This window comes from Rhinoraja longicauda, chromosome 8 (genome assembly GCF_053455715.1).
Source record: "Rhinoraja longicauda isolate Sanriku21f chromosome 8, sRhiLon1.1, whole genome shotgun sequence".
Taxonomy (NCBI): domain Eukaryota; kingdom Metazoa; phylum Chordata; class Chondrichthyes; order Rajiformes; family Arhynchobatidae; genus Rhinoraja; species Rhinoraja longicauda.
In genome coordinates, this window is record NC_135960.1 from 43,556,857 (window position 1) to 43,582,514 (window position 25,658).

Below are 25,658 nucleotides of genomic sequence, written 5' to 3' on the forward strand. Positions count from 1 at the left end.
CCTACATATCTTTGGGATGTGGGAGGAAACCAAAGCACCCGAAGGAAACTCGCGTGGTCACAGAGCGAACGTGCAAACTCCACACAGACAGCACCCGAGGTTGGGATTCAACCCAGGTTTCTGTCATTATGAGTCAGTAGCTCTACCCACTGCACCACTCTTGAAGTATAATCTAAGTACTTTAACCTGCAACAATTTAAAGTATATCTGCAATTTTCAAACACTGGTGCATTTTACAACTTGAAAGGACGAAATGTTAACATAGAAACATAGAAAATAGGTGCAGGAGGAGGCCATTTGGCCAAGCCAGCACTGCCATTCATTGTGATCATGGCTGATCATCCACAACCTGTGTCTGCCTTCTCCCCATATCCCATGATTGCACTAGCCCCAGAGCTCTATCTAACTCTCTTTTAAATTCATCCAGTGAATTGGCCTCCACTGCCTTCCATGGCAGCGAATTCCACAAATTCACAACTCTCTGGGTGAAAAAGTTTCTTCTCACCTCAGTTTTAAATGGCCTCCCCTTTATTCTTAGACTGTGTCCCCTCGTTCTGGACTCCCCCAACATTGGGAACATTTTTCCAGCATCTGGCTTGTCTAGTCCTTTTATAATTTTATACGTCTCTATAAGATCTCCTCTCATCCTTCTAAACTCCAGTGAATACAAGCCTAGTCTTTCCAATCTTTCCTCATATGACAGTCCCTCCATCCCAGGGATTAACCTTGAGAACCTACGCTGCACTGCCTCAATAGCAAGGATGTCCTTCCTCAAATTAGGAGACCAAAACTGCACACAATACTCCAGATGTGGTCTTACCAGGGCCCTATACAACTACAGAAGGACTTATTTGCTCCTGTACTCAAGTCCTCTCATTATGAAGGCCAACATGCCATTTGTTTTCTTCATTGCCTGCTGTACCTGCACGCTTAATTTCAGTGACCGGTGTACAAGGACACCAAGGTCTCGTTGCACTTCCCCATTACCTAATCTGACACCATTGAGATAATAATCTGCCTCCTTATTTTTGCCGCCAAAGTGGATAACCTCACATTTATCTGCATTACACTGCATCTGTCATGCATTTGCCCACTCACTCAACCTGTCCAAGTCACCCTGCAACCTCCTAACATCATCTTCGCAGTTCACACTGCCACCCAGCTTTGTGTCATCCGCAAACTTGCTAGCGTTACTTCTAATTCCATCAACCAAATCATTAATATATATTGTAAATAGTTGCGGCCCCAGCACCGAGCCTTGCGGCACTCCAGTCCATCACAGACGACGATGACAGGGCGTACAGGGAAATGACCAGGGACTTTGTGGACTGGTGCCAGCGGGACCGCCTCCGGATCAACGCGGGGAAAACCAGGGAGATGGTGGTGGATTTCCACAGGTGCAACCACGACTCCCCGACACCGGTGAACATCCAGGGAATGGACATCAGGAGAGTGGACTCTTACAAGTACCTGGGTGTTTACCTTAACAATAAACTTTACTGGACCGAAAGTATCAATGCACTGTACAAAAAGGGCCAGAGCAGACTTTACCTGCTGATGAGACTCAGGTCCTTTGGAGTGCAGGGGACACTCCTAAGGACCTTCTACAACACTGGTGGAATCAGCTATTTTCTAAGGAGTGCTCTGCTGGAGCAGAAGCATCTCAGCAGTGGAGGGGAAGTGACTTGACAAGCTGATCGGGAAGGCCAGCTCTGTCCTGGGTTGGCCCCTCGATTCAGTACAGGCGGTGGGAGAGAGGAGGATGATGGCAAAGATAACATCGCTGCTGGACAATGACTCCCACCCCATGCAGGACACTGTCACTGCACTGAGTAACTCCTTCAGTGACAGACTCCTTCACCCCAAGTGTGTGAAGGAGAGATATCGGAGGTCCTTCCTTCCCGCTGCTGTGAGACTGCACAACCAGTGCTACTCCCAGCAGACCAGTCAACTGACCAGTTAACAGGAAACAAAACACAGTAAATGATGACAATTATCCTTATCTTTATTTTTATTTATAATGAATGTCTCTTGCTATCCACTTTGCTGCTGTAACACTGCAAATTTCCCCGGTGTGGGACAAATAAAAGAATATATTACTCTCCACTGCCTGCCATTCTGAAAAGGACTCGTTTATTCCTACTCTTTGCCTCCTGCCTGCCAGCCAATTCTCTATCCATGTCAATACCCTATCTCCAATACCATGTGCTCTAATTTTGCTCACCAACCTCCCGTATGGTACATTATCCAAAGCTTTCTGAAAGTCAAGATACACTACATCCACTGGCTCTCCTTTATCCATTTTACTTGTCACATCCTCAAAAAATTCCAGAAGATTAGTCAAGCAGGATTTCCCCTTCATAAATCCATGCTGACTTGGATCAATCCTTTTACCGCTGTCCAAATGCGCCGTTATTACCTCTTTAATAATTGACTCCAGCATCTTCCCCACCACCGATGTCAGGCTAACTGGTCTATAATTCTCCATTTTCTCTCTCTCGCTCCTTTCTTGAAAAGTGGAATAACATTAGCTACCCTCCAATCCACCGGAACTGATCCTGAATCTATTGAACATTGGAAAATTATCACCAATGCGTCCACGATTTCTTGAGCCACCTCCTTGAGTACCCTGGGATGTAGACCATCAGGCCCTAGGGATTTATCAGCCTTCAGTCCCATCAGTCTACCCAATACTATTTCTCGCCTAATGCAAATTTCTTTCAGTTCCTCTGTCTCCCTTGATCCTCTGTCCACTAGTACATCTGGGAGATTGTTTGTGTCTTCCTTAGTGAAGACAGATCCGAAGTACCTGTTCAACTCTTCCACCATTTCCTTGTTACCCATAATAGTTTCACCCATTTCTGCCTTCAAGGGACCCACATTTGTCTTTACTAATCTTTTTCTCTTAGCATACCTAAAGAAGCTTTTACTGTCCTTTATATTTTTGGCCAGCTTCGCTTCGTACCTCATCTTTTCAGCCCATATTGGCTTTTTTGCTATCTGCTATTGTTCTTTGAAAGTTTCCCACTCCTCTGGCTTCCTGCTACTCTTTGCTATCTTATACATCTTTTCTTTTAATTTTATTCCATCTCCAACTTCCCTTGTCAACCACGGTTGCCCCTTAGAATCTTTCTTCCTCTTTGGAATGAAATGATCCTGCATCTTCTGGATTATGCCCAGAAATTCCTGCCATTGCTGTTCCACCATCATTCCTGCTAGGATCCCTTTCCATTTGACCTTGGCCAGCTTCTCTCTCATTCCTTCATATTCCCCTTTGTTCAACTGCAACACTGATATTCCTGGTTTAACCTTCTCCCTCTCAAATTGTAGATTAAAACTAATCATATAATGGTCACTACCTCCAAGAGGTTCCTTTACCTTGAGTTCCCTTATTATTATTGTTCTGAATTTTAGTTTCTCAAAACCACAAAATGTACTCAAACCCAGATCAGATCACTAAACCTTTTAATCAATGGGTAAACCGTTAATGTTAAAAACGTTAATATTTTTTAAAGGGCGACAATGGAGAATGTGATTTAAATTTAAATCGCCTTATTCAAGAGTTGTGCTGGTGTTTTTACCGTTTCCGTTTGATACGACACATGCTGTTCATGAGCCTGCAGCATCCCATCTCCCTGCTCCGTTTTCCTGCTGTTGTGGGGCATGGTAATTTCATTGGTGCTTGTAACATCCTGAAATGCAGAGTGTAAAATGAACACAAAAATAGCAGAATAGCCTGGCACCTTCGTAGCAGCTTTTGTACATTATATTATACTGCCAGTGGGAAAGTCTAGGACCAGAGGGCACAGCCTCAAAAGGACATACCTTTAGAACGGAGATGAGGAGGAATTTCTTTAGCCAGAGGGCAGTGAATCTGTGGAATTCATTGCCACAGACGGTGGTAGAGGCCATTGTCATGGGATATTTTTAAAGCAGAGATTGATAGGTTCTTGATTAGTAAGGGTGTCAGGGGCTATGGGGAGAAGGCAGGAAAATGGGTTTGAGAGGGAAAGATACATCAGCCATGATTGAATGGTAGAGTAGACTCGCTGGGCTGAATGGCCTAATTCTGCTCCTATGATTTATGTACTTATTCCAAAAAGAATCACTCAGCACTGCGATCAGCTATAATAGACACGGCAATCAAAGCATTACAAACAAGGAACTGCAGATGCTGGTTTACAAAAAAACCTCTCACCTGGTCTGACAGCATCGCTGGCAAACATGGATAGATGGCATTTCAGATCGAGACCCTTCTTCAGTTTCACAAAGCCAACTTAGCTTACTCCAACATCAAAGCACAGTGCAAATGGACAGTCTGCAATTTGTCTAATTTGGCAGCACAGCTGGCAGAGCTGGCAGAGCAGGTGCCTCACAGCGCCAGAGACCCAAGTCCGATCCTGACCTTAGGTTGCTATCTGTGTGGAGCTTGCACATCCCCCCTCACAGTGTATGTATACGCTGTCAATGTCTACTGGGCTATGTGCACCTCTTCGCTTCCTGAAGTCGATCACTATCTACTTTATTTTGCTGACATTGAGAGAAAGTTTGTGCTCCTTTCTTGTTCTCAGGATAAGTCAACATGTTGAGTGGGGGCAGCAACCTGCATTATTATTATCATGAATTATGAATTATTATTATTATGTGACCTCTGTTGGTCCAGCAAAGCGGATAATCCCGCAAGGCTCTGGAACCAAGGATGCCGGGACATCGGTGTGGACCTGCATTTATACAATCAGGGAGCACCATACTCCTTGAGTCTCGGGATGGTCAGAAGGGCAGGTGGGTTGATATTCAAGTCTTATGTCTTTTCCAGATCTTTGCATGCTTTGACAATGACAGAGACCAAATTAGTCTTCCGTATTCCACAATGTATTCACAGTTGAATACATTAACATTTCAAATGATATTTTTGAAATGTTCCTGAAAGTAATAGCAAACCAATCCCATCTGGTGCTTCAATTGCAAACCAGCCAAATTATCCCTTGGAATTTCAAACAGCGTCAAATTTGACCACCTTGGGGTACATACGCTTATTTGATTAGGTTGACATTTGCTGTCTGCCATCAATTAAAGCAGATCCCAAGGTAACACTTACAGAAGATGCAATATTTAACAATCTCCTTCTTTGAATGTTGCACGTGTAGAATAAAGACCCTCAGTTTTCAAGCTGGGTGATATTTTGACCAAGATTTGCAAACTTAATTTAACTGGAGTTCCTCCAGTAGCTTGTGCTTTGCTTATTGTAGAAATGTGGTTTGTTTGTCCAAGTTCTGCACAAATTAGCACGGGTAGAGACACAGCCTCAGGGCGCCAGAGATCCGGGTTCGATCCTGACTTTGGGTGCTGTCTGTGTGGAGTTTGCATGTTCTCCCTGTGACTCCGTGGGTTTCCTCCCACATCCCAAAGATGTGCGGGTTTGTAGGTTAACTGGCCTCTGTAAATTGCCCCTAGTGTGTAGGGAGTGGATGAGAAAGTGGGATCAAATAGAACTAGTAATCGATGGTCAACGTGTACTTGGTGGGTTCAAGGACCTGTTTCCATGCTTTATTTTTAAACTAAACAAAACATTAATATTAGATGGTGGATGAGAATTAATCACATTGCACAGAGGTTTCAAAAATAAATATTCTGAATGTCCTCCCCCCAACCCCCCTCCCTCTAACGAGTTCCACAATTCAGGAGTGGTAGTTCAGGAGGGCAGGTTGGACTAGTGTAGATGGGGCATGTTGGTTGGCGTGGGCAAGTTGGGCCGATCGGCCTGTTTCCACGCTTTATGACTCTATGACTCAATAGAGTTCAGCTGGGAAATCAGTCAGTTAGCCCTACTGACGATCTACCACTAGGTGGCAGGAAAGGTCAGTTTTGGATGAGAAAGTGGGACAACACAGATGAACTGTGGTAGGAACTGCAGATGAAATGTGTAAGAAGGAACTGCAGGTGCTGGTTTAAACCAAGATAGGCACGAAATGCTAGAGTAACTCAGCCGGACAGGCAGCATCTCTGGAGGGGAATGGGTGACGTTTCGGGTCGAGACCCTTCTTCAGAATGGGTGATCGATGGTCGGCGTGGATTCTATCGGCCTCTTTCCATGCTGTCTCTAAAACTAAACTAAATACAGTGAAAAGCTTTGCTTTGCATGCTTGTTAAATAGGTGTCAAACTCAAGTACAATTTGTAGAGCAAAGGGGAAGATGAAGAGTACAGAATATAGTTCTCAGCAGTGTAGTGCATCAGAGACAAAGTCCAATGTGTGCAATGGGGTAGAGGTGAATCTGATATTACCCTCGCTTATGGAAGGGCAGGCAGTTCAGAAGCCTGATACAGGAGGGGAAGAAGCTGTTCACCAAGTCTGGTGGTGTGCGCTTTCATGCTTCTGTACCTTTGGTAATACCTGCTGCAGAAATGACAGAACCAGGCTACAGGCATTGAGAGCCTGTGCTCCATTATTCCTTTTCGAGATGTGTCAGCTGTAACGACGCAGAAGCCATTAGACTTTAAAGAGCAATAGAGCATGGAAACAGGTCCTTCGACGCACCGAGTCCAGGCTGACCATCGATCATCCGTACAGTAATTCTATCCTAAACACGAGGAACAGAAGCCAATTAACCTACAAACCTGAACCTCTCTGAAGTGTGGGAGGAAGCCTGAGCACCCGGAGAAACCCCACAAGGTCACAGGGAGAAAGAACAAACTCCACACAGACAGCGCCCGTAGTCAGGATCGAAGCTGGGTCCCTGTCGCTGTGAAGCAGCAATTCTACCGCTGCATCACTGTGCCGTCCCTAATGGGCTCCATAATTCCTTTCTTGCAGTGTCAGCCGATGATGCCCCCAGTGTTAGTTGTGGTTTGATAGTTGCTGGGGCCAGTTACCTGCATGGACCGCTGCTGGTAGTGGTGGTGAGCCGCGCTGTGGGAGGAGACCGTCCCCTGTGATTCAAATTGTTTCTTCACGCTCGCCAGACCGCCGGGCAATGCCCGCGCCTCCTCCTCCTCAGGATCCTGGCAGAAAGATGGCAAAGAAACGTCACAGCCTTGTAAACCCCTCTCTCCACTCAAACACATCCACACGCATCAGTCTCCTGCTGTCTGCTGAAACAAGATCTTGGATGAACACGCACAGCTTGCAGCGAAGGACTAAAGATAACTGGAAGCTTGAGTTTACTTTAGACTTTTAGACTTTGGAGATGCAGCGTGGAAACAGGCCCGTCAGGCCACTGAGTCCAGCCCGACCAGAGACCACCCCACTCGCTAGCACTATCCTACACGCTAGGGACAATTTACAAATTTGTTTTACCAAAGCCAATTAACCTACAGACCTGTTATGTCTTCGGAATGTGGAAAGAGACCGGAGCACCCGGAAAAAACACAAGCTGTCACAAAGAGAGCGTGCAAACTCCGCACAGACAGCACTTTGTTTAGTATTGAGATGCAGCACAGAAACAGACCCTTTGGCCCATCGAGTCTACGCCGACCAACGATCACCCATTCTCTAGTTTTATCCTACACACAAGTGGCAATTTAAAGAAGCCAATTAACCAACAAACCTGCATGTCTTTGGAGATGAAACCGGAGCACCCAGAGAAAACCCACATGGTCACAGGGAGAACATACAAACTCTGTACAGACAGCACCTGTAGTCAGGATCAAAACCGGTTCTCTGGTGCTTGTTGGAAACATTGTCAAAATTCAAGAGTCTGAAACCGGGTCCCGACCCTAAACATCGTCGTCTGTCCATTCCCCCATCAGATGCTACCCTTACCCATTAGATTATAACACATAGGAGCAGAATTAGGTCATTTGGACCATCGAGTCTGCTCCACCATTCAATCACGGCTCATCTATCTTTCCCTCTCAACCCCATTCTCCTGCTTACTCCCCGTAACCCTTGACACCCTTTCTAATGAACTCACATTCAGTTCCTCCAACACGGCGCTTTGCTCAAGTATATTTAATTGTCATATGTACCAGCAAAGGAACAATGATGCTGTGGATGGCTCGATTGGAATCATGTATTTGCTGACTGATTTAGCATGCAACAAAAGCTTTTCATTGTACCTTAGTACACGTGACAATAAACTAAACAAAACTAAATGACATTCTCACTTGCTGCAGCTTTACCGGCCCATAAATGAAAAACACATTGATACACATACAATAATTAATGATGCAACAAATCAAGAATCTGTCTTGGTAACCAGACGTTAATACAGATAATCCTCATTATAATGCACCATGGGGGTGGGTGGGGGGGGTGGTGTCTGTTATTGCCGTTGTCCACTACAGGGCTTATCATTTTATTTGTAGTAGAAACAAACAACTGCAGATTGTTTGCAGGGGACCGGGTGGGAAGAAGTGTAGTCCAGATAGTTGTGCGAATCAGTGGGTTTATAGTAGATGTCAGTCACTAGTCTGTCTCCTGTTGCCGACGCCACTGCTGCCGACATCCAAGGCCTACCTGAGGCTTCCACCGCCGCTGCCGCCGACCTCCGCCACCTCCCCGGGGCCCTACCCTGTCTCCTGCAAAAAGTCTATCCCCTACTCCCAATTCCTCCGTCTACGCCGCATCTGCGCCCGGGATGAAGTGTTTCACACTAGGGCATCAGAGATGTCCTCATTCTTCAGGAAACGGGAATTCCCCTCTTCCATTATAGATGAGGCTCTCACTAGGGTCTCTTCTACATCCCGCAGCTCCACTCTTGCTCCCCCTCCCCCCATTTGTAACAAGGACAGAATCCTCCTCGTTCTCTCCTTCCACCCCACCAGCCAGCGTATCAAACAAATCATTCTTCAACATTTCAGTCACCTCCAACGGGACCCCACTACTGGCCACATCTTCCCATCCCCTCCCCTTTCTGCGTTCCGCAGAGACCGTTCCCTCCGTAACTCCCTGGCCCACTCGTCCCTTCCTACCCAAACCACCCCATCCCCGGGCACTTTCCCCTGCAACCGCACGAGATGCAACACCTGTCCCTTTACCTCCCCCCTCAACTCCATCCAAGGACCCAAACAGTCTTTTCAGGTGAGACAGAGGTTCACCTGCACCTCCTCCAACCTCATCTATTGTATCTGCTGCTCTAGATGTCAACTTCTTTACATCGGCGAAACCAAACGCAGGCTCGGCAATCGTTTTGCCCAACACCTTCGCTCAGTTCGCCTTAACCAACCTGAACTCCCGGTGGCTGAGCACTTCAACTCCCCCTCCCACTCCCAGTCTGACCTTTCTGTCATGGGCCTCCTCCAGTGCCATAGTGAGGCCCACCAGAAATTGGAGGAACAGCACCTCATATTTCGCTTGGGCAGCTTACAGCCCAGCAGTATGAACATTGACCTCCAAATTTTACATAGTTCCTCTGTCCCTCTCTTCCCCTCTGCCTTCCCAGTTCTCCCTCTATCTGCCTGTCTCCACCTATATCCTTCCTTTGTCCCGCCCCCCTGATATCAGTCTGAAGAAGGGTCTCCTGAAATGCTGCCTGACCTGCTGAGTTACTCCAGCATTTTGTGAATAAATACCTTCGATTTGTACCAGCATCTGCAGTTATTTTCCTACACCATCGGGAAGAAGATACAGGAGCATGAAAACTGTGACCTTCAGGTTCAAGAACAACTTCTTCCTAACAACCATCAGGCTCTTGAACACTGCATAACATTAACCTCCGCAAGACACAAAATGTTGCAATAACTCAGCGGGTCAGGCAGCATCACTGGAGAAAAAGAATGGGTGACGTTTCGGGTTGGAAACTTTCTTCAGTCTGTAGAGTCTGAAGTGGGGTTCTGGCCTGAAAGCAGCATCTGCAGTTCCTTCCTACATACTAAACTCAGCAACTGTGATCTTCTATGGATGGTGTCTTTGGTTGTACTACAGACTTTGCAATTTGCACTGTAATGGTTACCAAGTATTATGGTTATTAATTCATTGTATTATTGATGATTGTATATTTATCTGTCCTCTAGTTGTGTTTACTGGCTTGTTAAGTTTCAGAAAGTAGGGTGAGAGGGGATAGATTTAATATGAACTTGGGAGGCAACATTTTTTTTTTACACAGAGGGTGGTTGGTATAATGAAGTTTTATTATTGACCCATGTACCAAAGGAGGTAGTTCGGGCAGGTACTATCACAACATTTAAAAAACATTTGTGCAGGTTCATGGATAGGAAAGGTTTAGAGGAATATGAGCCAAACATGGGCTGATGGGACTAGGGCAGATGGGGCACCTTGGTCAAGTTGGGCCAAAGGGCCTGTTTCTGTGCTGTATGACTATGACTTCAAGTAAAAATGTCATTGTTGCGTGGCCAATACATATGGCGATTAAACAGCCTTGACTTTTGGATCCAGGTTGACCACACTTCAGCTGAGGCTTTGTTACTGTCGAAGAGGACAAGAACTAGAAGGGGAAATGCTCAGCACAACGAGCAGTGATCATCTTCATTAGAAACAAAGCCATCAGGAGGACTGATACTTACAGAAAGGATCGTGCCGCATATTTGAAGAAAGATGCGCTGGCTTCGGAGAGGGTCCAGGAGGTTTACGAGAATGATCCTGGGGTGATTGGGTGAACATATGATGAGCATTTGACAGAACTGGGCCTGTACTCGCTGGAGTTTAGAAGAATGAGGGGGGAACCTCATTGAAACTTACGTAGTAGTAAATGGCCTGGATGGAATGAATGTGGAGAGGATGTTTCCACTTGTGGGAGAGTCTAGGACCTAAGGACACAGCCTCAGAATAAAAGGACGCACTTTTAGAAAGGACATCAGGAGGAATTTCTTTAACTAGAGGGTGGTGAATCTGTGGAACTCATTGCCACAGACGGCGGTGGAGGCCAAGTCTTTGGGTATTTTTAAAGCGGAGATTGACAGATTCTTGATTAGTAAGGGTATCAGGGGTTATGTGGAGAAGGCAAGAGAATGGGCTTGAGAGGAAAAGATAGCTCAGCCATGACTGAATGGCAGAGTAGACTTGATGGGTCGAAGGGCCTAATTCTGTTCCTGGAACGTATGAAGATAAACTTACAGTGGCCATAGAGCAGCTGCTCTCCTTCTTGGACACGGCGGCCTGATACATCGCCAACCTCTTCTTCAGCGAAACGGATTCCTGGATATCAAGGGGTACACTATCGGCCAGGCCGGGCTCCCCGTATGTGGCAGCAGCTGGAAGTGCAAATACAGATGGATTTCAAGACTTACACCATTGACTTTAGACTTTAGACTTTATAGAAACACATCACAGAAACAAGCCCTTCGGCCCATCGGGTTCATGCCGACAACCGATCACCCATACATCAGTTCTACCCTTTGCACTAGGGTAAATTTACAGAAGCCAATTAGCCTACAAATCCGCACATCTTTGGAGTGTCAGAGGAAACCGGAGCAACCAGAGAAAACCAGAGAAAACCCATGCGGTCACAAGGAGAATGTGCAAACTCCACACAGACAGCACCCGTAGTCAGGATTGAACCTGGATCTCTAGCGCTGTAAGGCAGCAACTCAACCGCTCCACCACTGTGCCATCTTAGGCGATTGAAGTTCATTACGTTTCCAGAGCAGGGCACTGGTGGTACTGGCATAGGTCACAATGCCAGCTGCCAACACACAACTACACAACCCCCCCATACCCCATTACATGGGGAGACAATAGCAATTGAAAATGTACAAGATCTCTTTTATTGAGACGTTCTTTGAGGTTGTTCTTCGTGACTGACCCCCTGACACTGTCTATGTGGAGACATATTTTGTGAGATGCTTCATAGATATCTCCAAACTAACCATGCACAGTAGACTAGGATATCATGAATTTGCAGGCAGTGGAATCTTCCCAGAAACCAAGTAATAATGGAAAATAGCACTAGGATAGTATAAGGTGCCTAATGTGTTGGACAGAAGATGGATTATAAAAATGCAAAATGTGAAAGGAATGTGAACTTAAACATTCAACGATTCTGTAGATATGGCATTGTTTTATGCAATTCACAAGCTTTGGGCTTCAAAGCATTTCTATCTGTTGATGGATGTAAACCTCCCACACAGAGTTAATATTGAAACCACGTTAGCTCGCATAATTGAGGGATCAACGTTTTTCATCTATTATCCTACAATTATTGTTGAATTCCTCCTGCTACCAAATTCTAAGATTACACAAAAATATATTTTAAAAATCATGGAGACTTGTTGCTTTCCAGATGTGGCAAAAAAGTTTGATTCAACTTTGGAGATGAAGAGTTTAGTTTTAGCTTAGTTTAGTTTAGTTTATTGTCATGTGTATCAAGGTACGGTGAAAAGCATTTTGTTGCATGCTAACCAGTCAGTAGAAAGACTATTCATGATTACAATCGAGCCATCCTCTGCATACAGATACATGATAAAGGGAATAACGTTTAGTGTGAGATTAAGTCCAGTTAAGTCCGATTAAAGACAGTCCGAGGATCTCCGATGAGGTAGATAATAGCTCAGGACTGCTCTCTAGTTGTTGATAGGATAGTTCAGTTCTATGATAACAGCTGAGAAGAAACTGTCCCTGAATTTGGAGGTGTGCGTTTTCACACTTCTGTACCTCTTGCCTAAAGGGAGAGGGGAGAAGAGGGAGTGATCGGGGTGAGACTCGTCCTTGATTATGCTGGTTGCCATCAAGAATATACTTGATGGAATGTAAAAAGACAATTGCCCGCCATATCTGGAATTACCAAGGATTGTTTGCTCCATAGCAGATGTTCATCTCTAATTATATTCTGCAATCTCACTGCATTTATTTTGTTAATTTTGTGCATACCCATGATTCAAACAGCCCACACCACCCTGGCCATGCTCTGATCTTGCTGCCACCATCGGGAAGAAGGTATAGGAGCTTGAAAAACATGACCTCCAGGTTCAAGAACAGCTTCCCAACAACCATCAGGCTCTTGAACACTGCACAACACTAACCTCAGCAACTGTGATCTACTGTATGGACTTTGTTTTCATTGCGTTACATACTTCAGTTCTGCTCTATTATAGCTATCTAGCATTACCAGTTATTAATTTATTTTAATATTGATTATTGTATTTCATTAATGGGCCTGCAAAGCTGCAAGCAAGAATTTAATTGTTCTGTTACCAGAACATATGACAATTAGACATTTTTGACTCTTGAAATGAAGTCAGGCATTAGAAACTGAAATCATGCCTTAAGCCCTTAAAGTTTCACCACACTTTAGACCATAGCTTAGCTGTGCGTTTCACGGGTCTTTCCACCAATAGGACATAAAATATGAGATATTTGATGTGATCACATAATTCTCAAGTTTCAATGAGCATTGCAAGCCTAAACAAAACACAGTGCTGGTGGAACTCAGTGGGTCAGGCAGCATGAATGAGTGGAATGAACAGGCAACGTTTTGGATTGGGACTCTTCTTCCTACTTCACTGCAAGCTAACAGACTAGTTTGAAACGCTCACAGGTTTCTTCCTCTGGGAATCTATTTGATTGGAGGCACAGCTGAACATTTTCTGTTGCTGTATCATATTTCCCTGGCTTGTGTTCCAAGAAAATTATATTTGTAAATATCCAATGGTAATAAGATCACCGTCTCAACTTTGCCAGTGGGAAGATGTGTAGTTGTAGCCACCTGGAAAATTGACCCCATGCCGTGTTTAATGCAAAATATAAAGACAGCTCTTAAAACAGACTGCCATTTCTCCACATGATACCACTCTCTGATAATGATTGCATCAGAATGTGCAGAAGTAGCCAGGCAATGTGGCATTGTGCTTGAAAAAAGACACAAAGTGCTGGAGTGCTGGATGGGAACCCTTCTTCAAACCTGAAACGTCACCTATCCAATGGTGCTTTTATTGTCACATGGGCGAAGTGCAAACGCACAGTGAAATTCTTTTCTTATAGTCTAGTAGAGTATTGCCATACCCAAGCACATCCACGATTAGCTAAGTGTACAGAAATAGTCCACTGATCCCGCATGCAAGAGGCGCCATCTTTTGGCGCCATTTTCAAAGTCCTGTCCAAACTCTAGTTGTTAAGAGTTCCAGGTGAGCCCCAGGCTGCTGCCATCCATCCATCCAGCCATCCAGCCATCCATCCATCCAGCCATCCATCCATCCAGCCATCCAGCCATCCAGCCATCCAGCCATTCAGCCATCCAGCCATCGCCTTCCCTTGGACGTGTTCCATGTTCTCCAGAGACGCTGCCTGACCCACTGAGTTACTCCTGCACTTTGTGACTTTTTTTTGTAAACCAGCATCTGCAATTCCTTGACTTTCCTTGTAAATCCTCTCGGTATTCTTTCCAGTTTAATGACATCTTCCTTGTAGCAGGGTGACCAAAACCGTAAATATACTGTGACTGTAATTGTATGTCCCCATTTCTGGTAATTTACTGGTCAATGGGAAATTGGGGGCTTCTGAGGAAGTACAAGTACCAACTGAGGCACAAGATAGACACAAATGTGCTGGAATAACCCAGCGGGTCAACTTCTCTGGAGAACATGGAGAACATGTTTCGGGTCAGGACTCTTCTGCAGACTGAAAGTAGGAGGTGGGGAGGTGTGAAAAATTGGAAGCGAGAAAAGACCAGGACAAATCAGTGTCTGCCAGCAAAAGATGACCTCAGGCAGGGAGGTTCCCTTGCAGTCCAATTGTTGGCTAGGAATGGTGGGATCGCAAGAGGATTATATTATTGTGAACTGTGAAACTGGTTAAATGACTAGGATGGTCTTTTCTCGCCTCCAGTACGTTCCCCCCATTTTTTCAGTCTGAAGAACGATCCCAACCAGAAAGGTACCCCATCCTTTTTTCTCTAGAGATGCTGCCTGACCCGCTGAGTTATTCCAGCACTTTGTGTCTAACTTTGGTTTTATCCAGCATCTGCAGTTCCTTGTTTCGACCAGACGGGGCAGTACACTCGGCATATCTTCATGCTCCCATGGGCGAACACAAGCACTCATGGAATATCCTGCAGGCCATTCCCACAACAAGGTTTCCACCTTTACACTGCACTTCATCAAAGTTAGTGTTTATATGGAGGTAAGTGAGGATAGGTCTCTATTAGGAAAGCTTTAGAGGGACATGGGCCAAAGGCAGGCAAATGCGACTAGCGTAGATGAAGCATCTTGGTCAGCATGGACAAGTTGGGCTGAAGGGCCAGTTTCCATGCTGTATAACTCTATGACTCGAGAACAATTGATAAATCACTCCATTTTGCTGAACACTTACGCCCGGTCCACCAAGGCCTACTGGATCTCCCGGTTGCCAACCATTTCAACTTCCCTTCCCATTCCTATTCTGATCTTTCTATCTAAGTGAGGCCACACATGAATTGGAGAAACAGCAACTCATATTTTGCTTGGATACCTTACAAATCAGCTGTATGAATGTTGAATTCTCTAATTTTAGGTGACTTTTACAGACACTCGACCTCCCCACCCTCTTCCCGCCCCTTGACTCCTTCCTCCACTAAAGGTCCATTAACTCGTTCCACAATTTGCAACGATGTATCCCTGTTGGGATTACACCGTCTCTTGCCAACAATCAGCCTATCAGGGAACTTCCCTGTTGTCGACCCTGATTTTTCCTGGTCTTTTCTTGCTTTCAGTTCCCCCACAATCAGTCTGAAGAAGGGTCCCTACCCAAAATGTTCTCCAGAGATGCTGCCTAACCCACTGCGTTACTTCAGCACTTTGTGTCTACCTTTCAATTATTGGTTGCCTTTTAGCTGCACTGTGTGAAAACATTGTAAAAAGTGGACTGAGAAGAATGTCAAATACACTGTAGATGGCAGCACACACATTTATAACGTTCATATTTAGCAACATCAAATGACGACGGCAGCAATAGTTTAATTAATCTACGCAATCTTCTGAAGGTGAAAAACAATATCTTTGACAATTACAGGAAGATTGTGGAGGCTTTGGAGAGGATGCAGAGGAGGTTTACCAAAATGCCGCCTGGATTTGGGGATATTAGGTACAGGGAGAGGTGGGACAGACGGTTGTTTTTACTGGAATGCCAGAGGTTGAGGGGAGACCTGATGGAAGTACAGTATATACATAAAATCATGACAGGCACAGATAGAGTAGCCAAACAAATTCTTTTCTCGAAGGTGGAAATATCAAATACTAGGGTAGAGCTTTGAGGTGAGAGGAGCAAAATGTAATGGGTACGTGTGGGGCAACTCTTTGTTTACACAGATGGTGGTGTGTGCTTGGCATGCGCTGCCAAGGGTGGTGGTGGAGGCAGATATGATAGTGGAATTTAAGAGGCTTTTGGATGGGCACATGGATCTGAGGAAGGATGTGCTGGCTCTGGAGAGGGTCCAGAGGAGGTTTACAAGAATGATCCCAGGAATGAGTCGGTTAACCTATGATGAGCATTTGTCGGCACTGGGCCTGTACTCGCTGGAGTTTAGAAGAGTGAGGGTGGACCTCATTGAAACATTGAAAGGCTTGAATAGAGTGGATGTGGAGAGGACGTTTCCACTAGTGGGAGTGGGAGCGTCTAGGACTAGAGGCCATAGCCTCAGAATTAAAGGACATTCTTTTAGGAAGATGAGGAGAAATTTCTTTGGTCAGAGGGTGGTGAATCTGTGGGATTATTTGCCGCGAAGGCTGTGGATGCCAAGTTAGTGGATATTTTTAAGGCAGAGATAGATAGATTCTTGATTAGTACAGGTGTCAGAGGTTATGGGGAGAGGACAGAAGAATGGGGTTTGGAGGGAGAGATAGATCAGCCATGATTGAATGGTGGAGTAGACTTGATGGGCCGAATGGTCTGATTCTACTCCTATTCCTTATGACCTTATGAGATATGTATTATATACAGAAAGATAAAAGTTGTCTTGGCATCATGTTTGGTGATGGGCCTGTTCTTGTGCTGTACCGTTCTACGTTCTATGTTCTAATTCATCAATGTCAATAATGAGGAAACACATATTCTGATTGACAACTATAGTTGTAAATTAACCACAAGTTCCCAAACTATCTAAAATAAATGTAATTTTAAGATTCCTTCGAACACAAGAGCAGAAATACCTCATTTGTTTAGCAAATACAATCTAGATTTCCCCCTAAGATAGACATAAAGTGTTGGAGTAACTCTGCGGATTAGACAACATCCCTGGAGAAAATGGATAGGTGATGTTTTTGGTTGGGACCCTTCTTCAGTCTATAGATGTCCCGACCCGAAACATCACCTATCCATGTTCTCCAGAGATGCCACCTGACCCGCACAGTTACTCAAGCACGTTGTGTCTATCTTTGATATAAGCCAACATCAGCAGTTACTTTTTATAACATCTATTTTTTCCCCTTCTTGTTTGAAATAATGAATAAATTATAGATATTCCAAATACTCTGGTTAGCACGCAACATAAAGTTTTTCACTGTACCTCGGTACATGTGACAATAAACTAAACTGAACTGAACATGTGATCAAAAGCCAAGACTGTTTAATTGTCATATACACCATCACCGGAAGAATGAAATTGTTAATGGCTCAGAAATGCAATAACACACAGATAAATGTATAATAATCAATAATGCAGTAAATTAATAACTGTAATGCTAAGTTACCATAGTGCATTACTCTAGCATTACCGTATCTTCCATTTAAATTTTTTTATCTATCCTTTTGAAATTTCTCTACCATTACAGCCAGCACCAGTTACAAACCTATCAAGTTGACGCTCCTACATCTGATATGTGCACAGTAGTCTCTTAAAATAAACTACTGTTTTGGTCACTGTTTTAAAAAAAGTAGAGGTCACATATTTCAGCAAATGGTCAGACGGTTAAAATGTAGCTTAGCTACGGGAGGGACGCAAGTCTAACAGATTAAGTTTTTTTCTCTAATAATCAAGAACACATATTTGTCATATGCTTCAATAAAATAATCACGTGATAAATCTAAGATATCGTATGACGAATTGGCAGTGAAGGGCTTGTGTGACATGGGAAGTCTAAGTGATCACAGTTCCCAGTAACAAAAATAACTTGTTTTATCGCATAATCAACAAAACGCGAAGTGCTGGAAGAACTCAGTGGGTCAGGCTGCATCTGTGGAGGGAATGGGCAGACGACGGTTTGGTCAGGAACCCTTCTTCAGAAGTGTGAATCCTTGGCTACATTAATAGCAGTTTGGAAAATGAACTAGGAAAGTTATTAAATAAAAGTTTATAAATTACTGAGTAAAGCACAAAGCTCTGATCAGTCTGAAGAAAGGTCCCGACCAGGAACATCTGTCAATTCCCTCCACATATATTGCCTGACCCATTGAGTTTAGTTTAGTTTAGAGATACAGCATAGAAGCAGGCCCTTCGGCCCACTGAGACCACAGCGACCATCGATCACCTGTTCACACTAGTTCTATGTTATCCCATTTTCTCATCCATTCCCTGCACATTAAGGGCAATTTACAGAGGGCCAATTAACCTACAAACCTGCACATCATTGGGATGTGGGAGGAAACCGGAGCACCTGGAGAAAACCCATATGGTGACAGGGAGAATTTGCAAACTCCACACAGACAGCACCCATGGTCAGGATTGAACCTGTGTCTTCCTCCAGCAATTTATGTTTTGAGCAAGGTTCTAGCATCTTCAATTTCTTGCGTCTATAATTAACAAACCCTTTGAAAATCACATTTTAGAAAACCGAGTATTGCCATTTTTTCAACATTAGACAGCGATTTTCCAAACCTTACGTAGACTGATCAATGCTGAGAACTGATACTCTGCAGCAACTCCACTTCATGCCAGATCTTTCCATGGATTACTGGCGTGACCTCTCCATACGTGCCTGAAGTATCTCGTCAAACGTACCCAACCACATCCCAATATTTGCCAAGGCATTAAAAAAAGGCACCTATATTCTATATGGATATATATATAATGGTGGACATCCACCTATATGGTGTTCAATAATGTAATCATTATTTTGCTATCAAAGTTCTTTGATTACAAACAGGTACTCAAGAAATTGATGTTCAAGTCAAGAGTCAAGTGTTTAATTGCTACATATACCAGCAATGGAACAGTGAAATTCTTACTTGCTGCAGCTTAACAGTCCCGTAAAACACAATAACACACATCAGCGACACAGTGACGCAATGGTAGAGTTGCTGCCTTACTGCACCAGAGACCCAGGTATGATCCTGACTATGGGGGTCTCCCTGTAGGGAGTTTGTACGTTCTCCCTATGACTGCGTGGGTTTCCTCCGGGTGCTCTGGTTTCCCCCCACATCCCAAAGACATACAGGTTTGTAGGTACATTGGCTTCTGTAAATTGTCCCTAGTGTGTAGGACAGAACTAGTGTCCGGGATGATTGTTGGTTGGCACAGACTCAGTTTAGTGCAATGTTCAAGAACGATGATGCTGGGAAGAAGCTGTTCTTGACCCTGGAGGTCACGGTTCTCAGGCTCCTGTTCAAGTCCAAAGTGTTAGTCAAGTCAACATTATCTTTGCATATAAAAACCACAAGAGAATTCCTCAACAGAGCCAGAAACTATGGACTGCACACGTGTGGAAAGTGTTCTTTCTTGAAGTCCCACATTGTCTGGTGTAAGAGAGTTATCTTCACAAATAATTCAACATTTGAGCAGTAAACCTATTACTTGTCTATCACTTTGTTTTGTCTTACTGGGTGGTGGGTGTTTGGAACGAGCTATCAGAAGAGGTAGTTGCGGCAGATACCATAACAACATTTAAAAGACATTTGGATAGGTACATGGATAGGAAAGGTTTAGAGGGATCTGTGGCAAATGCAGGCAAATGGGACTAGTGTTGGTGGGGCATCTTGGTCAGCATGGGCAGATCGGGCTGAAGGGCCTGTTTCTGTGCTGTATGACTCCTGACTGAATGAATGCTTGATTATGCGTAAAACAAAATTCTAAATTATATCAAAGCTTCTTATAGATTACATATAACTAATCATGTCTACGAGAATGGAAACAACACGTGTTAGCTTGAAGAATGCAGGAAGACTGCAGATGGTGTGTCAGTGCACTGTGGAGAACTGAAGTACTGGTCTGAACTCTTTGTCATAAGGTCAATCTGGGGTGGTTAAGGTGCTGCACTACTCTTACTAAGGCAGTGCAAATAGTTCTCTCATTTCACTATTCTAAGTGACATTTTACTGGATTAAACATGCTAACTAAATGTTACTATATCTTTACCGGTTTGGAGGAATTCATAAATTCCATTGCCCCAAGAACAAAGTGATGATAATGTTTAATTATCCAGTGCCTCTTTGTAACTACAGGCTGCCTAGTGTTCCAACTATCACTGAAAACAGTTGGCATACTGGGCTAGTCCCATTTGCCTGCATGTCCCTCTAAACCCTTCCTATCCATATATCTGTCCAAATCTGTTCTAGAGCTTACTCTGACCAGTCATTCCAGATATAGACTAGCCACTGTGAAAATGTTGCCTCATAAATCTCTCCCCTCTTTCCTTAAGCCTGTGCCCTCAAGTTTTAGAGTCCTCTACCCTGCGAAAAAGACTGTGAGCATTCACTTTATCCATGCCCCTCATGATCTTGCACACCTCAATAAATGTTACTCCCTTTATCCTGTATCTGTAAACTATGGGCGGCTTGATTGTAATCATGTCTAGTCTTTTCACTGACAGGATAGTATGCAACAAAAAGCTTTGTGTACGTGTACCTTGGTGCACGTGACAATGATGAGCTAAACTAAACAAAGAAGAAGGGTGTCGACCCAAAATGTCACCCATCCTTTTTCTCCAGAGATGCTGCCTGACACGCTGAGTTACTCCAGCACTTTGTGTCTATCTTAAACTAAACTCAGGTTGAGGTAATGAAGTTATTCAGCGTTTTATGCTGGAGGGGGTGGGCCGCAAGGTCTTCACAAACCCCTGTGCTGATTGTTTGCTTAAAGCTTAGACCTTGATATTGAAGATGGGCTTTCTTGAGACTTCCCAGTGTACTCCACATTTTATTTAATGCCCACCGTAGTCCTCTTTATCTTGCTTCACCAACCTCTGGTGATGTGTTTGCCAGCAGAACCTCCTCTGTGGCCTCTCTGTGTAGCAACCTAACGCCTGCACTATTCCTGTGTCCTTGGCTGCAGCCCAGTCATGCCCAGTGTCTCTCTGCTCATGTTCCTTGTACCATTGCCATGCTCTAAATTAAGCAGCCGGGTGTTGGTTGCAAGCATTAACTCGAGAGACTGCGTGCTTCCTTCACCAATGTTGTGTCATTCCTGCACTGCTTTGGTAGGTTACATTCAGAGTCAGAGAGAGGAACAGGCCCATCAGTCCTGTGACTTTTAGATGTTAGAGATACAGCGTGGAAACAGGCCTCCGGCTAACTGAGTCCTCGATGATCAGTGATCACCCCGTACACTGACACTATCCTACACACTAGGGCCAATTTACAATTTTACAGAAGCCAATTAACCAACAAACCTGTACGTCCTTGGGGTGTGGGAGGAAACTGGAGCACCTGGAGAAGAACCACTCAGTCATGGGGAGAACGTGCAAACTCCGTGAAGGCAGTCCCTGTAGTCAGGATCGAACCCGGGCCACTGGTGCTGTAAGGCAGCAGCTCTACTGCTGCACCATAGTGCCACTCTATTGAGTCTGTCTATCAACCACTTGTATCAGTTTAGTTTAGAAATACAGCATGGAAACAGGCCCATCGAGTCCACGCCGACCATCGATCACCCATTCACACTATTCCTATGTTATTCCACTTTCTCATCCACCCCCTGCATACTTGGGGCAATTTACAGAGGGGCCAATTAACCTACAAACCCGCACATCTTTGGGATGTGGGAGGAAACTGGAGCACCCGGAGGAAGCACACGTGGTCACGGGGAGAAACAGCACCCAATGATAAATTTGGACTTGGGTTCTTGATGTTGTGAGGCAGCAGCTCTACCAGCTGTGCTATCGTGCCACCCACATTGTGCTCCTGTATCTTATGGATAGGAAGGGTTTAGAGGGATATGGGCCAAATGCAGGCAAATGGGACGTCCAGTGTGCCAACTTGGGCAGCATGGACAAGGTGGGCCGAAGAGCGTGTTTCTGTGCTGTACAGCACTATGTCTCTATGACATTTGTGATGAAGCACAAGAGATCTTATCTTCAAATGCAGCCCAACGGAAAGGTTCCAGGCACAGAGGTTGAAGGGTAGTGCCCCATCACAGGGCAGTTGCCCTGTTACTATTCAATGTCTGAATATTTGTTTAAGCAAAATAAACTTTATTCAGAACTACACAAAATTCCTCTGGCATTTTCAGTGGCTATACATACATTCATTAGCATTGTAGTTAGTAATGTTCATAAAAACCATCATTATACTAAGGACCCTTGCCATACCTGTGGCTGCCCTGGGGTGAAATCCCTTCCCTTGTTTGAGGGGTGTCCCCTTACTGTACAGCAGCGGAAGGACTCTAGACTGTGGTCCTCCCCCACAGAGCCTTGGCATTGGATGCACCAAGCTTCAGTGCATCCCTCAGCACATTCCAATATAGTTTAGTGTAGCTTAGAGATACAGCGCGGAAACAGGCCCTTCGGCCCATCAAGTCCGCACTGACTAGCAATCACTGCACACTTACACAATCCTACACACAACAGGGACAATTTACACTTATACCAAGCCAATTAATCTACAAACCTGCACGTCTTTGGAGTGTGGGAGGAAAACGGAGATCCCGGAGAAACCCCACCTAGGTCACAGGGAGAACAGACAAACTCCGAACAGACAGCACTTGTAGTCAGGATCAAACCCGGATCTCTGACGCTGTAAGGCAGCAACTCTACCGTGGCGTCGCCATGCCGCCCACTCCTAAAGTCTGGAGCGGGCCAGTCAGCGACATTCCCTGATGGACATCTTGCTGTGCTGGGAGGTCAACAAGATTCGGGCAGCGCAATGAGCTTCTTTCACCGAGTTGATGACCGTCCAGCAGCACTTGATGTCCGTCCCTGATCGTGTCCCTGGAAAGAGTCTGTAAATCAGAGAGTCAATGTCTGAATGTTCCCATCATCATTGTGGTTGGCATTGTACCAAGGTTGTCACAACAGATAACTAGATTTCCTGCCTCACACCTCTGAGAAAGGCAGTGACTTGTGAACTCGTCGATTATTGCAGAACTGATGTGCTACAAAGCTCAGAACCACCTATATTCTGCACTCTGTATCTTCCCCTTTGGTCCACCTATTGTACTTGAGTTTGACTTGATTGTATTTATGTACAGGTCCACCACCAATTTGCCGGCATCCTTGGTTCCCACGCCTTGCTGGATTGTCCATTTTGCCGGACCACCAGAGGTCAAGGGGTAAGGGTACTGAACGGTCCAGCCAGGGCCCGAGATACCAGTCCACAAAGTCGGCTATGGGAACGGATCTGTCGACTCTGGCCAGGCCTGAGATCCAGAGCCCCGGCCGCAGGGGGCAAACTCAACCCTCCGATCGGCCGCAGAAGTCCTGATGAGGTCGCGATCGGTCGCCTCACCCGGCCTGTGGACGCCACATTTTCAGGGGGACTTCCAGGAAAGGGGGATTTCAAGTGCGCTCTCGTAATTTTGTCCGGATCAAAGGCGGTGCCTGATCATGAGTTACTGGAAAATCAGTGGTGGACCTGTACAGCATTATTTGATTTGATTGGTTAGCGTGCAAAACAAACCTTTTCACTGTACCTCGGCACCGGTGGCAATAATAAACCTATACATAAACCTAAACATTTCATTCAGTAACAGCTTGGAATGTTATTTCCTGCCTGCATCGCATCGTGTGGCTGGGCAGATGGTGGCTGGACAGTGGGGAGGGAGGCTGGGAGACTGTCGATGACTGCATTGCAGTAACAGTGCTGGGTGCTACCTGGGCAGAGAGGGTTGCCTGGGTCACCACCTTCCTTCTGATTCTCCCGCTCTGACATAGAGCTGGTGAGGAGGGCTGGCTGTTCACAATGGCGAGGTCCCACAACGTTGAATGGACCATCATAAGAGCTGAATACAAATAAAGTACCATTGCAAATCATAAAGTACTGTTGCACTGATGGGCTTCTCCAGAACAATCGGGTAGACAAAGCATTCTTACAGCACTCCACTTCTTAGTTCCCATGGATGTACCCCTGACCAAGAGCAACAGTCCATCAGGAAGCCCTCGGATCGGGCCAGCAGCAGGTTGCACCATCTGCAGGGAGCACTGCAGCCGAGACTCCTCGCCCAGCACCTTCCAAAGCCACCACCTCAACTTGGACAGGAACATGGATAGGAAAGGTTTAGAGGGATAAAGGGCCAAACCTGGGGAAATGGGACCAGCTTAGATGGGGCATCTAGGTCAGCATGGTGGAGTTGGGCCAAAGGGCCTGTTTCCATGCAGTATGGCTCTGTGTCTCTGTGTCTCTGCGACTCTATGACTCTGACTGTGACTGTGGCTCAATGAGCCGCAATGAGCTAGAAGGACAAGGGAAGCAAGAGTATGGAACACAGAGGAGGTTGTGCACCAAGCCATGTATGATCCTGACCTGGAGATATATCACCGTTCTACCTTCACGGCCGCTGCATGTAAATCCTGTACCTCCCTTCCGGACAGCACTGTGGGTGTATCCACGGCTCACCAACTGCAGCAGTTCTACAAGGCAGCTAACCACCACTTTCTCAGGAGTGGCAAAGTGGCACAGTGGGTAAAGCTGCTGCCTTACAGCGCCAGAGACCCAGGTTCGATCCTGACCTTGGGTACTGTCTGTATGGAGTTTGTACATTCTCTGTGTGACCGTGTGGGTTTCCTCCGGGTGCTGCAGTTTCCACCCACACTCCAAAGACGTGCGGGTTTGTAGGTTAATCGGCTCTTTGTAAATTGTCTAGTGTTCAGGGTGATCACTGGTCGGCATGGACTCAGTGAACCGATGGGCCTGTTTCCATGTTGTATCCCTAAACTAAACTTGGGATGACCAATTAAACATTGGCTCAGCCCATAAAGCCCACACCCTTTGAATGAATAAATAAAAACATCCTTCACTAACCACACCATCCTGCAAATATTTACCCATTTGAAAACACAGCTGACTTGAAGTATTTTAAAAGAAATCAAACTATGTTTGGAAAGCAGATTGGGATTAAGGAAGGAGTTCTCTCTGCTGCTCAGAATCTCAACTTTGTGAGATGAAGAGAGAGCATTAGCTGGTGCCTTGAGCTTCAAAATGGCAGCTCTTAAAAAGTTCAGTCATCTCTCCACCAACACACTGAAGTGGAAGAACAGTGCCTCATATTGTGCAGGAAGGAACTGCAGATGCTGGTTTACACCGAAGATAGACACAAAGTGCTGAAGTAACTCAGTGGGGCAGGCAGCATCTCTGGAGAAAAAGGATGGGTGACGTTTCGGGTCGGAACCGTTCTTCAGACCTCATTTCCTCATATTCCTCTAGGATGGCTTACACCCTAATGGCAGGAACATTGGATATTCCAGTTTCAAATAATATGCCCTGCTGCCAGCACCCCTCCCTTTCCCCTGCACCCACACCTCAATGTGGACACATTTCTCCCACCACCCCCACCTCTCCAGTCACCCTTCTCTCCCCTCCTCCCAATGCTCATCTCCCATCCCCAAGTTCCCCATTTCCCTTTTCACTCATTCTCCTCTCCTGTTCCCTTCCAGCCTTCCTCCAGCTTTACATTTCCCTCCTCATCTTCTCTCCTCATCTGACACCCTTTT

General features: G+C 45.3%; 1 protein-coding gene across 1 annotated transcript in view; it reads right to left on the reverse strand.

The window, feature by feature from the left end:
• Positions 1–25,658, reverse strand: part of xirp2a (xin actin binding repeat containing 2a) — a 97,189-nt gene that overhangs the window by 21,914 nt on the left and 49,617 nt on the right. The window contains exons 3-5 of the mRNA XM_078403779.1: positions 11,014–11,150; positions 6,873–7,001; positions 3,582–3,692 (exon numbers count right to left, since the gene is read on the reverse strand). Of these exons, the coding sequence (XP_078259905.1) occupies positions 3,582–3,692; positions 6,873–7,001; positions 11,014–11,150 (377 nt within the window). The remainder of the gene's footprint in view (positions 1–3,581; positions 3,693–6,872; positions 7,002–11,013; positions 11,151–25,658) is intronic.